At 38.1% G+C, this 14,741-nt stretch overlaps 1 protein-coding gene across 1 annotated transcript; it reads right to left on the bottom strand.

Annotated features, from left to right (window-relative positions):
* Positions 1–832: 832 nt before the first annotated feature.
* On the bottom strand, positions 833–12,619 carry LOC122651335 (60S ribosomal protein L23A-like). Its single transcript, XM_043844682.1, has 4 exons — positions 12,482–12,619; positions 11,575–11,634; positions 2,365–2,731; positions 833–1,139 (listed from the first exon to the last, which is right to left on the bottom strand). Exons 2-4 carry the CDS (start codon positions 11,591–11,593, stop codon positions 1,055–1,057), a joined length of 471 nt encoding a protein of 156 aa, XP_043700617.1. The 5' UTR covers positions 11,594–11,634; positions 12,482–12,619; the 3' UTR covers positions 833–1,054.
* Between the last annotated feature and the right edge of the window lie 2,122 nt (positions 12,620–14,741).

Genomic DNA, 14,741 nt, shown 5'->3' with positions numbered 1-14,741 from the left:
ATCCGTTTAACCCAAACCGAGTTAAAATCGAATTGTGATTTAATCCGTAAACCAAAGGCAAACCGATAAGGCCCCAGTACATTTAGATCGAACTCAAACTGGTCGGGTCAAATCCAGTCGGCTGGCTTGTTGACTAAATTGTCGTATCACTGCATAGACAGGGCCTTCGTTTCGTAGATAAGGAATCTAGCCCTAGGTTACATTCTACTCGTTCCACATCCCACCCGTGGGCTTCAGACTATCTCCTAAATTAAACACCTCTCTATTGGAATGCTTGCGATCACCAACCTCTTGCGTCATAGCAATCCCCCTCCCATGCGTCAATCTAGAGCTTAAAAGATTAGGTCAAGGCAAATTCAAGTGAAGCCTATTCAGATTCCAACTTAGCCGAAATCACACTCTAGTCGCCCAGAATCAGCCTGTAACCCTAGAAAACATCCCTTTAGCAAATTCGAGTAGGAGATCTCAACGCTAGTTCACCGAGTTGAATTCTGCATATTAACCAACTTCGAAATAAAACACCTTCAGGTAAATTACAGGATGAAAAGTAATATAGGGGCAAGAGTTCTCTGTGGGAGAGAGCGTAATCCCTGAGCAAGCACGAGGGCAAAGGGAGCACACATGGCAGCATCAATAGATCGTTCATTACTTCCTTTCATTGGAGGGGGCGGATGGGAGTCATTTCACCCCAATGTATTGCACGCGCGCCGCGGGGGCAGGGGTGAGGGGGGTAGGAATAACACTCCCCTCAACCCCACAGAGAACCTTTCTCTGTAATATATATGTGAAAATTCCCACCCAGTTCCTTTTTTTAATGAAATTCCAAGAAAAATTGAGATTCAACCATGCACCCAAATCAACTCCAAAATGTAATTTATCAAATTAAACAACCACCACCATATCCTACTTAGAACAACCAAAATGGAAACACGGACACGCATGCCTGTCTCTATGCTCATAGTTCCTAAGAAAACTGCCCTAACCTGGATAGAAACTACTAACTAGGGTCAGAAATACAGATTTTTTATAGAAGACACATGCAAGCCTAGGGGGCTTAAATTATCCCAATTTTGTTTGCCACATCCAAGGCATCGAAGTCTGGAGTTAACCTCACATACGCCTTCTTTGTCCCGTCAGGCCTGAGAGAGCAGAAGACTAAAAGCAGGTATAATCAGAGGCATCTAACAATTTACAGAGGAATAGAGAAGGGAACAAACTAAAAAGAACAATGGTTTAAGCTCTTTCCGCTATTTTCCCTATTGCAAGGTGGGACAAATCTATATGCTTTTATATTGATGAACTGTTAATTATCCCAAAAAGAGAAGGAAGCAAAGTAGGGGCGCACAATCGTCGATTATAAACTAACTGCTCAGTTTACAGCGTTAAATGACATGGACCAAAGAAATTTTAAAATCAACTAAACAACCCACACGATCCCTAACTATTTTCAGTTAGCCATATGAATTCTGATTGCTCATCCACTTTTTTAAGGCTATATATCCTGTTAATAATTCATACATAACAGCAAATTACCATAGTTTCTCTGCAACCATAAAAGGAACATAAGTCTCGGGCTCTCTCTCTGTGTTTCTCCCCTCCCCCTCTTTTCTGAAGAGGCATAAACAGTCAAATGATCTTTGTTGTCTCCAGCTCAGAATCAACAATAAGCCGATTACTATATATATATATATATATATATATATATATATATATATATATATCATTTACAGAGGTTCTTATGGACAATGAGATTAAAACTAGATTTTCAATCCAACAAATATTTTCTATGGAGAGTAAAAAATGGGTTGTCTCAATCTGAGTACTTTTGGGAACATGAACTATGATATGATATCCCATTCTGTAATACAAAACTATGTTGCTGTACAATTGGGGTTAAATACCATCTTTAGTGGGGGCAAATTTGTCGAATCTATCTTTCACTTATGAAACTGAATAGTGAAGGAGTTTCAATGAGCGGCTCCTTGTGTGTTGTGCATTCCCACCCCAAATGCAAATGACTCACCACCCCCACCTTGTATCGTCATTAACCAATCTGGCAACAGCATAACATAACAAAAAATGATTCCCTTTCATGAGAGAGGACCTCATCAAATGGTTACCCTTATCAAAAAGCTAACTTGGAGCTCTCTCTCTCTCTCTCTCTCTCTCTCTCTCTATATATATATATATATATATATATAATATGAAAGGGAATCATTTTTTGTTATGTTAAGCTGTGCTAGGATATAAGTTAATCTTAAATAGTCAACCATCTCCAATACATTAAAAAAATTCATAATAAACATCTGAAAAACATTAAATTGAACAAAATAAACACGGAAGTAAAAGTGGGTTCAGGTTTACCTGATCAAGGTATTCACTTTCTTGGTCTGAATATCATACATCTTCTTGACTGCATCTTTTATCTTCTTCTTGTCGGCACGGATGTCAACAATGAAAACCAGAGTATTGTTGTCCTCAATCTTCTTCATAGCAGACTCCGTGGTAAGAGGATACTTTAGTATCTGATAATGGTCAAGTTTATTCCTTGGTGGTGCACTAATGCGGGGGTACTTCGGGTTCCTTTCCTTCTTCAATGTCTTTGGCCGATGAAATGTAACCGATGTTCGGATCTTCTTAGTCGTCTTCTTCAGGGAAGATGCACCTGATTTCACGGCCTTGGCAGCCTTCAAGGCCCGTGCCTTAGGATCAGCCTTCTTTGTAGCAGGAGCTGCATAATTGACAAAACACTTCAGTACAGGAAAATGATCAAGAGAAACACATGGATACTTTATCTATCAGTGGAAAAGGAGAATAAAGAATGAGATATCAGAATATTCATCAAAGAAAATTTTCAAGTATTTCCAACTTAGATTATTTTACGGCAACCAAACTAATCCACCATCATAGTTTTATCCCCTGCAAATTATTCAAATAAACCACTCAACATCTAATTTCCAGGGCAATATGGTTTCCTGGTGAATGAATGACTATCACTACAAGAAATCCTATTTTTGCCGACGGTAAGAAATATGATCCGTAGCCAAAAATGATTTTCAACGACAGACAATAAAGAAACGTAGCAAAATATTATTTTCCGCGACGGTTTTCCGCGACGGTTCTTAAGTAACCATCGTGGAAAATATAATTGGGCGACATGTTATAATTTTTCGTCATGAAAAATGTATTTAAAATGACGGTAATAAAATTTCCGTTGCAAAAAATGAATTTTAACGATAGTCCTAATATTGCGTCGTTGATTAGATATTTATAACGACAGTTTTATACTACTGTCGTAGAAAATGCAATATATAACGGCAGTACAAATATTACCGTCGCGGTAAATGGTATTTTACGACAGTACAGTATTACCGTCACGGAAAATGAAATGTATAACGACAGTATAAAAAGTTCCGTCATGAAAAATAGAATCTTTAACGACAATAATAATATGCCGTGAATTAAATATTTATAACGACGATATAGTTGTTACCGTCATGGAAAAAATATATATTTAACGATAGTAGTATAAATACCGTTGTAGAAAATATCATTGTAACGACAGTTGTAATGATACCGTCGCTATATTGCCTTAAATTTTTAGCGGGCTACCTTAGTTTTCAACTTCCCATTTTCTTCTTTCCAATTCCGCCATCAAACATCTCTCTCTCCTCCTCTCTACCCGACCATCTCTACCCCATTCCCGCACGACGGAGAAGATCGAGATCCTCTCTCATGGTGAAACCCTAACCCCCAATCGTACTCACACCTCTTTGATTACCTAGCCCCAACCCCCTTCTCTACTATCGCCTCCCCCATCTCTGCAACCCCTCTCCCACGCCCTTCTCTACTATCCGCCTCCTCCCCTTTGAGCATTTGCCTACGGTGGTACTCATGTCACACTTGCAGGGAGAGAAACCATTTTAGATTTTTAGGTTTTAAAAAAAAAAAAAAAAAACCTTTTTCTGGTTTTCCTGTTGGTCTCTGATGGGCGATGGATAAACGATGATGTTGCCTCCTCATCAGAAGTAGTCCCCTGCTGCTGCCAAGTCCCAACATATATATCAAAGGTAAATTTGGGTCTTCCTGTTTCAGCTTTTCTTTTCTTGCTTTTCTCCACATATTTGTTGGGTCACTCTCTGCTCCCCATGGGACCTTGGTGCTTTTTTGGTTTTTGAGTTTTTGAGTTTTTGAGAGAGAGAGAGAGAGAAAAAGAGAGAAATGTAAGGAATGGATATTAATGGTGGGACCTTAATATGTGTTTCTATTCGGTTGTGGATGGTTTCTGAGCTCCTGTGATCTAAACATTTCAGATTTGTTTGCCTTTTGTTTTTATATATGTCTGAGCTCTAATAAAGTATTTCCTAATTATTTTCTAAAATAGGATATGATTAAATTTTTTTTGTTGTTAATTTACCCTGCATTTGCAATTAGATTCTGAGCCCTACTCTGATTAGGATTCCCTTGAAATGTCTGGTTCCAATTGGTTTTCCAATAAAATCAAGTAATCCTACAGCAAGACTACACAAAATTGCTTGGTTTGGTTGAACCTGTTCATTGGTTGATCAGTCCAGTCAAATTCTTAAAGCTACATGGAACCAACAGTCAAGAATCAAACAACCATGCCAACAACCGTATCAAAGGAGATTATGCCATAAGAAATGAGCTTCTAATGCAGTGAGTGCATTTTATGGTCAAGAGTAGGAGGGGAATTTAGTCTCACATAGGTTGGGTAGGTAGTGTAAGAAAGTCTATTTGAGCTACAGTGGTACTCATGTCACACTTGTAGGGAGACAAACCATTTTCAGTACGTCAATGAAGAACAGGGTTGGATTGTTTCTGTTTTATCTGGAACAATTTCTTTGTCAATATGATTTTGGAATCTCTGGGTGCAACCTTCTGAATCATTTGTGCCTCCGAACTTAGGGTCTGGATCTATGTTCATGGAGGTTTTCATAGGGCAGTCTACTAGTCTGTAAATGGGAATTCATCCATAAACACAACCTTCCAGGATTCCTTGTGTTTACTACAGGATCTTTCTATTACAATAATCTGAAAATTTCTAGTTACTCATGCAAACAAAGTCAGTTAAAAAATTCTTAGCTTGTGTATTTCTACAGAACTGCAGATAAATGTTTAACAAGATGTCCATAGCATGTACAGAGTATAGAATAGCAAATGACCACTAGAAGTTAAATTTAATAGATGCATAAAATTGTGCCTGTAGTTCATATTTCATTTTTATGTCAGCATAGATGCAACCTCCTAAAAGGACTCACAAACCAAAGGAACCACAGAAATATCTAGTCTAAGAAGCCTATGAATTCCTAGAAGAACTTGGGTTTTCTCTTTTGCTTCCACGAACATACATTTACATCAGTTCCAATAACACAGGGAGAGAGCTTACTTGTCGTAGTACTATTTAAACCAAACATATTTGCATGTAACACTTTGCTCCACAAGAAGCAGGAATAATGCTTGTAAATGGCTCAAGAGTCTTCCATCTAGTGAAGCTCTAATGGGTCTATGATAAGAAAGAGAAACCTCCCAGTACCTTATAACAAAAGAATGTTCATTTAAGATTTTATGGTTGCAAAGAGAAGTACAGAATGGAAGAAAGAGGGAGAGAGGGAGGGGACAGATTCTGATAGTGATGGTTTTAAGGTATGAAAGGCCTTTTCAAGGTTTGAATTTTAACAATACTTTGGAGCCTGAAATTCTTTTTCAAGGTATATATGAAGATGCTATTAAATAAAGAATAAATTGATTGATTTGAAACATTAGAGCATGACAAAATATCAAATTTCAAATTACTAACTCCAACAGAGGAGCCTCATGCACTAGGCACTCCCCCCCCCCCCCCTTTTTTTTTTAAACTCCAAAGAGGAAAGGTTGTTAAGATAAATGAGTAGCAAGATCATGAAAGAGATTCAAAAACAAATGCGACTGAGGAATTAAGTGTAGCACTTATTCAAATTTTAATCTGATCATGTTCAATGCAGGCCAGTGGCTGCAACTCTGGAATGGAGCACAATGGTGAAGATCTGAGCTTTAAAATAGAATGGCAGACAAAGATGTCAATGAGGTATTCAGAATTGATTAGAGAGCTTACACTGTAGTACAGAATATGGCTTTGTATGGGAATGGACTGGCCTTGAGAACTCCTAATGTCTCTAAATCTGGATATGCCCTTTCTCAAAAACATGTTAATGATCTATGATTTATTGGTGGTAGACGATGGTTGTGGAAAAATGAGGCTTGATTAAATTGAAGTGTTATCATTGCTTGTGGGAAGTGTTATACATGGTGGAATATAAAGCTGAGATGCACACTTTATTGCTTTTTCACATGGCTAATCTCAAGGGGACCTTATGGGATGGACAGGGCTGCTTTTGCATTTCAGGGGTAAAACCCATCTATTTTTTTTTTTTCTTCTTCTTTCAATTGTGGTAAAGTCCTTCCTACAGGCTTACTTTGAGGAATGAGCACTGCTATATTTAATAGGTTTTTTTTAAGATGAAAAACACCTACCCTATTTAAGGTTGTGTGCAATGCTTCCATTTCAGGATTTTGACCATTTTTTCTGGGTTTAAAGCTTTGAAGATCGTTACAAGGTATGGCTCTCTCGATCTCACTCACTCTAAGAATAGTTTTTCATCCGATGCTGAAATTTGGGGAAATCAGAAAGCAAAATATAGATATTCTGTAACAACATTATATAGAAATACACACAAATCACATGGTTGAGACCACATGGATCTGAACCAAGCACACTCGTAGCCACATGGCCAGCAACCCATGTAGTAACAACATTATACAGAAATACACACAACCACACCTACTCCTTGCTGCCCCTGCACATACTCACACACTCACTCACCCCCACCCCTTAGGCACATCTTCCAATCCTTTCCACAAACCAGGGCCAGTTCATGGGGGTGGGAGGAGAAGGGAACAATTGTTAGGGACTTGGGTAGAACTCATCCTTAAAAGCTCTAGCTAGTCAATCTCAGAACAGAGGAAATAGACACCAAAGAAGAAGAGGGACTGTGGGGGTGAGGGGAGGAGGGAGGGGGGAGAGTAAAAATCAATTCTATAGAAGGATCCTTACTTCTACAATATCACTTGCACAATTGCAATAAGGGACTAGAGGTTCAGACACCAAAAAATTGTATGTTAAATTACCTGTCCTCAACTAGACCTACTTAATGATTTTCAACTATTTTAGATAGATAGGAAGAAATTTGAAGACTGATCAAAGGGAAGGTTGGGTTATCTTTTGGTCTTTTTTTTTATTTTTTTTCTTTTTCTTTCTCTCTTTAGGGACTTGGAGGATTTACAGGTAATGTATATGGAGTTGTTGGATTATTCTACATCTTTTTGAGCTTTGATAAGAAGATGAGATAAGTTTGTACTTGGAAGTTGTTATTGTGTATGTAAGTGTGTCACTGTGCCTCCTCATGACTACAGGCAATTAATCCAACAAGCAACCTACATGCCCCTGTTCTCAAATCCCTAAACTCCTCCTTCATTGCCTATGTTTATTCCCATCCTCATTGGAATATACAATTGCTTTGATGTTACAGGATCCTCATAGTATTTCAATACCATATTATTGCTATGTGGACAAATTGCTAATTAATTTTCTATTTGATTCAGTACTGCAGTGTGTCATAGTTTTTTAGATTTGTGGGAAATTCGGATCTGTAGCACATCTCTTGAGTGATTGCCTATTTGGTTCACATGCATCTGTTGTTGGAAATCTCTGTTAGCTCAGTTGCAGAATCAGGGAAAGGCTCCTTGTGTTCCAATTCCTGATATTTCTTAAAGAGATATTCTTTTAGAGGAAATAAAATTCCAAACACTTCTCTATTCCACTGCTTAAAGTACATCATAACTACTCCATTTAGCTGAACAATCAAATTTTGGTTACCAAGACCTTACCATTTAGAAACTAGAAACTCATGAAACTGAGGATTAAACCAAGTTGCCTGAAAATGAACTTCTTTTTCAAAGCCCAAAGAAGGGAGAGATTGAAGAGCTGCTTCCCTCCACAAGGAGATCCAAGTTGGATTACTAAAACCCCCCATCAAGAGCATCATTGATGAGATTTGGGGGATTTTGTCTGTTTGAAAAGTAGAATAGGACACTAACAAAGGCAGTTCAGGTGTGTGCTCAGGTATTGGGCAGCAAGGGGGGGTGCTCAGTTGTAGGGCAGCAAGGGGGGGTATGCTCAGGTATTGGGCAGCAGGGGGGTGTATGCTCAGGTATTGGGCAGGAAGGGGGGGGTGTGTGCTCAGGTGTAGGGCAGCAAGGGGGTGTGTGCTCAAGTATTGGGCAGCAAGGGGTGTGTGTGTGCTCAGGTGTAGGGCAGCAAGGGGGGATGTGTGTTCAGGTCAAATTGGGTAGCAAGGGGTGTGTGTACTCAGGTATTGGGCAGCCAAGGGGGGGGGGGGTGCTCAGTTATAGGGCTTAGTAGCACTCCCTTTTCTTGGGGTCCTACCTGTTCTCTTATCTTCCCAACAGGGAATTGATCAGCTTAGAAAATCTGATATGCTACTTTTATTAAGAGGGTTCCTCACCCTTCTTGAAATCCATGAATGAGTTCTTTAACAGTTTTAAGCAATTGGCATTAATAGTGTATGGATTTGGCATTATATAATTGATTATCACATGAAAGAGGAAGAAAGAAAGAGATTAATATGAAAATTTTGAATTTTTCTTTGATGATTAAACATACGACCCTTTTGTGATCTCTACTCCTTGGATGGAAGATGCAAGCTTACAATGGCACTATCTGAAAGTGAAAAGAAGACAACCATGCTCCCCTTCTCCTCCATTAGTTTCTTTTTATGGGATCCAAGTGGGGGAATGTGAGTTGGAAAGCTTTCAATTGGGGTATAAATCCATGCACTAAATCCATTTGAGAAAGTGAAATTGAGTATCAGTAACTTTGTAGGCCTACTTTAGTTTTTATTCAACATTTCATATTCTCCTCAACAGCCTTAGTACCCACTGAGTTAGCTTGAGACAGCTTAATTAAGATATTATTAGATTTGAATGGGATGTAATAGCTATCTCAACAGCTGTTGGAGTCTTCCTTGGTAAGTAGGTTTTCGCACTTGTACAGAAGTGTTTGTTTCCTTTTTACTGTTGGAATATATATGATTCTTTTTTTTTCATTTTTCTGGTCATGTTGTTTGAACTTTATGGAATTGATGTCGGAAATACAACCTATATTTACTTAAATGTGGTGTTAGTGATTAAAAATGGTAGTGTAGTTTGGTTTGGCATTATCAATGAAATTAAAGTGTCAAGATGATGACTTGGCAGGTTGGATATGGTTTGCCACTTCTTAGTGTGAAGATGATGACTTGTCAAGATGATCCCTTTTTGTTTCTTTTAGTCCTTCAAAGGATTTTAACTTATATGTAATTTGTTCATCTATGTTTCCTTCAGGTGCAATGAAGTTAGAAGCTAGAAAGTTCCAACCATGAAATTTGAAAGGATGGAAATTGGAAGGAGGACTAGATTATGATGTTCCTAATCTGCAATGTGGAGAGCAATGGTGATAAAGTATTTTATTGGAAGGAGTATTAGATTATGATGTTCCTTTGGCTAGAAACTTTTTCTCTTTGGGTTTTTTTTGTTGGTGTTTTGGTTAACAACATTGGTGGAGAGTTGATTGAAAGTGACTTTTAAAGGAATCCTAGCCTTTTGAAAAGCAATGAATTAATGCAATGTTTATATGGATTTTGTAGTTAATAGTTTCTCTTTTATGGAATGAATATTATATATAGATGTAAATTGCAGGTGAAAATTTCCTTTTCTGAATTACAAACAATGAATACCATATAAATGAAAAAAAATAAAAAAATAAAAAAATTTTGCCGACGGTAAACATATTATCGTCGCTAAAGATTTATTTTTACCGACGGTTATTTAGTTGTCCATCATATAAATTAGATTTCCCCTGACAGTATACAAAAGACCGTCATCTAATATTTACATTTTTAGTGACGATTAAAACCGTTGCTAAAAATATATTTTTCACGACGCTTTATGTTTCCGTCGCTAAAAATATATTTATGGCGACGAAAGCATAAATGTCGCCATAAATATATTTTTAGCGATGGAAACATAAAGCGTCGTGAAAATGTATTTTTAGCGACGGTAATATAAAACGTCGCCAAAAATGATTTTGCTAGACGGTAGCAGTTTTACCGTCGCGATTTTCCCCGACGCCAGTTTAGCCGACGGGCTGGCGACGGTTAGCCTATATTTTCAGCGACAGATATCTATTTTTGGCGATGGTTTATTACCGTCGCGAAAAATCATATTTCTTGTAGTGTATCAACTAACTCCAAGGTTACTACTGCTCAACTCATAATAATGCAAGTTTGGTTTGGTTCATATGGCTCAAACCAACTCATGGTTCGCGACTTGGTTCAGAACAGTTTTTCTAGATACCAGATTTCTAGAGTTATTTGGAGAAGTTTTAATGGCCTGCGGTTGCCCATTTAGAACATCTTGAGGCTTCAAGATCTTCTCCACATCGTGGGTTATCTTATGGAGTTTCTTTCCTTTTAATTTATTGTTAATTAGAGATTAGATGCTAGTCTTTATTTCAGTTTAGAATTCTTCTGTTTTTTTAGCAAAAGGTTACCCTATTCATTAGGTTGTCATTAGAAGGCTGACTGAAGATAAAATAACTTCCAAAGCAGGAATTAAGGGTAAGTTTTTTAGTCAATAAAGGATTGCCAACTCACCCAATTAGTTTTTTTTTCTTTTATTTAATATATTGTAAAGGCTTACAAGCCCCCCAAGATTTGATTGAATGGAAAATAGTTTGATCTGAGAATTGAAATTGTTGCCTCCATTTTCTCTCCCATCTTCCCCCATCGATTTCCTCTTCCCTCTCCTCTTTTTCTTCCAAGTTACTGTTCATGGGTACTGTTCACAGTCCTTATCTCCTCTTCCTCATTTTATTATTCTCTCTCTTGAGCCCACCATAGCAGATCCTTTTTTGATCTGCATCACATAAGTTGTAAGAGAAGTATTGCACCCCTTCAAGACACTTTTTAGAAACCTGGAGCTGATACAAAAACACACCACTCATGGGTACAGTCGTCCAGATCTAACAAAGGACAAACTGACACCCTAACACACTCCCAACTCTGTCCATTGTGCAGGGTCACCCGTTTAAAGAAGCTCAGGAAATCTACTTGACCAAAAGGAATTCATCATTCTCTGGGGCTTTCAAAAAGGAAAAGGTTAATGATGATGAATAGCCCACATATGAAACAGTAGTCCATCGCATTGATATACTGAAGTAAGATAGGCTACCTAACCAGGGTCAAATTATGGGCAAAGTTGACTCTACATGGGAAGACATCTCAAAATACCCCAGTTCCACACATCAATAGAACTGTGGAGATGAACCTATATAATGTACAGAGCGTAAACTAATAAATAAAGCAGCCAAAGTAAAATTATGAGTGAAATTTTAAGAAACAGGATTAAATAAATGCTATCTATTACACAAGACACATCAGAAGCATCCTGAGTCAATACCTTTAGAAGGAGGCGCCATCGGTTGCCAAAGAAATTCCCCCCAACTCTAATCAATCAAACCTGGCAAAATACATAGAGAAACAAGAATGAACATGGCTAAAAAAGGACAAAAAAGAAAAGAAAATAAAAGTTTTGGAATAAAAAGAAATTGGAATCCTGAAGAGGGTAAGAATGACAAATGGAATATAAGTGTTGTAAGACCAAGGGTAAATCATCAAACCCACATTGATTTTTCCTCCCTAAACCATGTTCACACGCATATTATCACCCGAGAGGTTATCTAAAATCCATTTTAGGACCAGAAAAGATGATGAATTCTCCACACCGTTATACCTAGCAAATCTTACAAGACTCGGATATGTTGGACCAACTAAGTGGACAGGCCATGGGGGCAAAACAAGATGAAGACCGATTCCGACCCCTGGTCTACAGCAAAAACACGAACTCATTTCGTTGGCATGAAAACAAAGTTTGGTACAAGCGCCTCAAGCAGTAGTGGCACGAAGCACGAATCAGTTTTCTAGATATAAGAAGTAACAATTTTCTGTGGATGGTGATACGCAAGTAAGCTAAATGAATTCACTCACTTTGTTCCAAGATCAATACGGAGTTTGGGGTCAATACCAGATTACGCAACGACAACCCTGGTTTGAGAGCTAATTAGTAGCTCCCAGATTAGAGACGCACTTGCTCATTGATCAACTTCTTTCCGGAAAACTTCCGAAGAAAACGTTCGAGCAAGACAAGCAGAGCCAATGATTCAATAAACCCAAGTTACATAACCATGTCCATTTTACTGGCTGAACGAAAGAAAATTCTGATACAATAAAAACCCTAAAAAAGATAGATTGCAATCAGAAAGTATTGAGATCAACACAAAAAGAATACGAGAGAAATAGAGAGATACCTGGAGGAACTAGACAGTACGGTCTGCAGCGGCCGACTTAGGGTTTATGACGAAGAAGATGAAGAACGAGGTATATATATATGTTGTCGAATTAACCAATATATCCCTCATTTTATGTACAAATCACAATGAAGCCACCGATCAGCCAGTACACGTGCGGTGCTGAGGCCCTAGCCCATTGTTCTCCACGGCCCATGACCAGATATGCAGTCTAGGATATAAAGGGTAACTGGTGCACAAGGCTCCCGCCACTGTGGGATCTGGGTAGGGTCATAATGTACGCAGTCTTACCCCTGTTTCCACAGAGAGACTATTTCCAGACTCAAACCCATGACCACTAAGTTACAATAGAGCGACCTTTACCATTGCACCAAGGCCCGCCCTCATGCAGTCCAAGATATTCTAGACCTAATATTAGAGCCCATTATATGCATCCACAGTTAACAGATTCTTGATTGCCATTTCACTTTATATGGAGATAATTGGTGATGGTAATTAATAAGCTCCCCATGCCCTAGTAATTGTGCAGCAAAAGACTCACTTACTGATTCCCTCTGGGATTCAAATCACAAAATCAACCTGTATCGGGCTAGATCATTCTCATTCTCAGAATATTCTTGGCATCTAGGGTTTTTCGTACAGGGATCCACTGTGGATTCCCTTCCTCGAGCTCAATTTTGTTAGGAGCTCATTGAGAATTCAAAAACCCTTATGGGATTAATCTTATATTTTGAATTGTTGACTCTTGATCTAAAGGCACTTGCCCTAGGGTCTAGGATAAACCTATCGCATCCATAGAATGAATTACCTTAAATTGGAAGGAGACTCAGCTTCGGCCATTACAAGGATATCCTGAGGGAAAGGACTCCTTAGGGATACAGTATACACCCATCTGATATCATTCTAGCATGTCAAATGAGCTTGCTAGAGGCGGCAGGTACTTCAAATGGGTATTGCATGCTTAATGTGGTCTAATATCGATATTTATTTCGACAGATACCAATGCGGCTAATACAATTCCGTTAACTAAAACTGTTCCCACAAGTCATAGTCTTACACTACGAAGTACAAAATGATCACCTTCATCAAAGGATGGTAATTGGTAAACCCCCACTATAATCAAATTTTCAATTGTTATGAATGAGGAAAAGAAGAAGAGTTGATCATATCGATCCTATTTGAGCCTAATTTATGGAGTTCAGCTACTTGGTACTTTAATGGCTGTTTCTACTCGTGCATGTTGTGACCACAGTACTCCCACGAAGACAAGCTCACTCTAGTATCTCCTACATGTTGTCCTAAGCCTAGATTCAGTTAAGTTCTCTCAGACTTAACAGATAGTTCTTAATTCTCATTCCTTGCCTATCATGATCATAGTTAGTAAATGCGTGTATTATACGCGTATAATATGCGTATCCAAACGTTTCAATGAAAAATGCACCGTATTGCGTATAATACTTTAGAGTCGGATAAATTCGTGTACTTTAAGGGTTGCCGAATAATACACGTATAATACGTTTACTTAAATATTTAAAAAAAAAAAAACCTAAAGTCGATCTTAACCGTTAAAACAATCTAATAATATTAACCGTTAGATAAAACAAAAAATTAAAATCAAAATCAAACCCTCATCTTCTCGGCTTCTCCAGCGATAAACGAAAGGAACTTCTCCTCTTGTCTCTTCTTCCTCTTCTTGCATTCGATCTTCGAGTTCAGGCTGGAATGCGGATTGATACTCAAGTCTCCACCACATAAATCAAAATCTTCACGGATTGATACTCCATCCTAGGTCTTCCAAATTCGATCTTCTTCCTTCCAGGTGCGATTCTTCCTCTTGTCCTTCTTGCAGTGTTTATGGAATTTGGAAGGTTTTTTTAAATGTATTTTTCAGAAAACGGAATTGGGTGTTGAGTCACTCAACTTGAGTGTTCGTTGTATTTGGTTTTGTTGTTTCACTATTGTTCAATGGAATGGGTTTCCCTTTTTTTTATTATGAGTTTTGGGGTTATAAGCTTCTTTGAGCAGAGACAAATAGGAAATACAATTTTTTCAGAGAATCAAGGAGCAAACGAGCAAACCCATTTTAATACTGATTTTAGACATGCCCCCAAGCTAAGATAGTTTGAAAACTTCCCACCCACACTCAGGAAAATAGGCGGAAAAAATTCTGGCATCTTTCATGAAAAGAATCACCAAAGCTCTCTAAGAACAACATAATAAGAGAATCCTTTCACCAAATCGAAAAGCAAAATGGGTTTAG

Source organism: Telopea speciosissima, chromosome 2 (genome assembly GCF_018873765.1).
Source record: "Telopea speciosissima isolate NSW1024214 ecotype Mountain lineage chromosome 2, Tspe_v1, whole genome shotgun sequence".
NCBI classification, from domain to species: Eukaryota; Viridiplantae; Streptophyta; class Magnoliopsida; order Proteales; family Proteaceae; genus Telopea; species Telopea speciosissima.
Note: the sequence above shows the minus strand (reverse complement) of the source record. Positions and strands in the feature narration are given on the sequence as shown.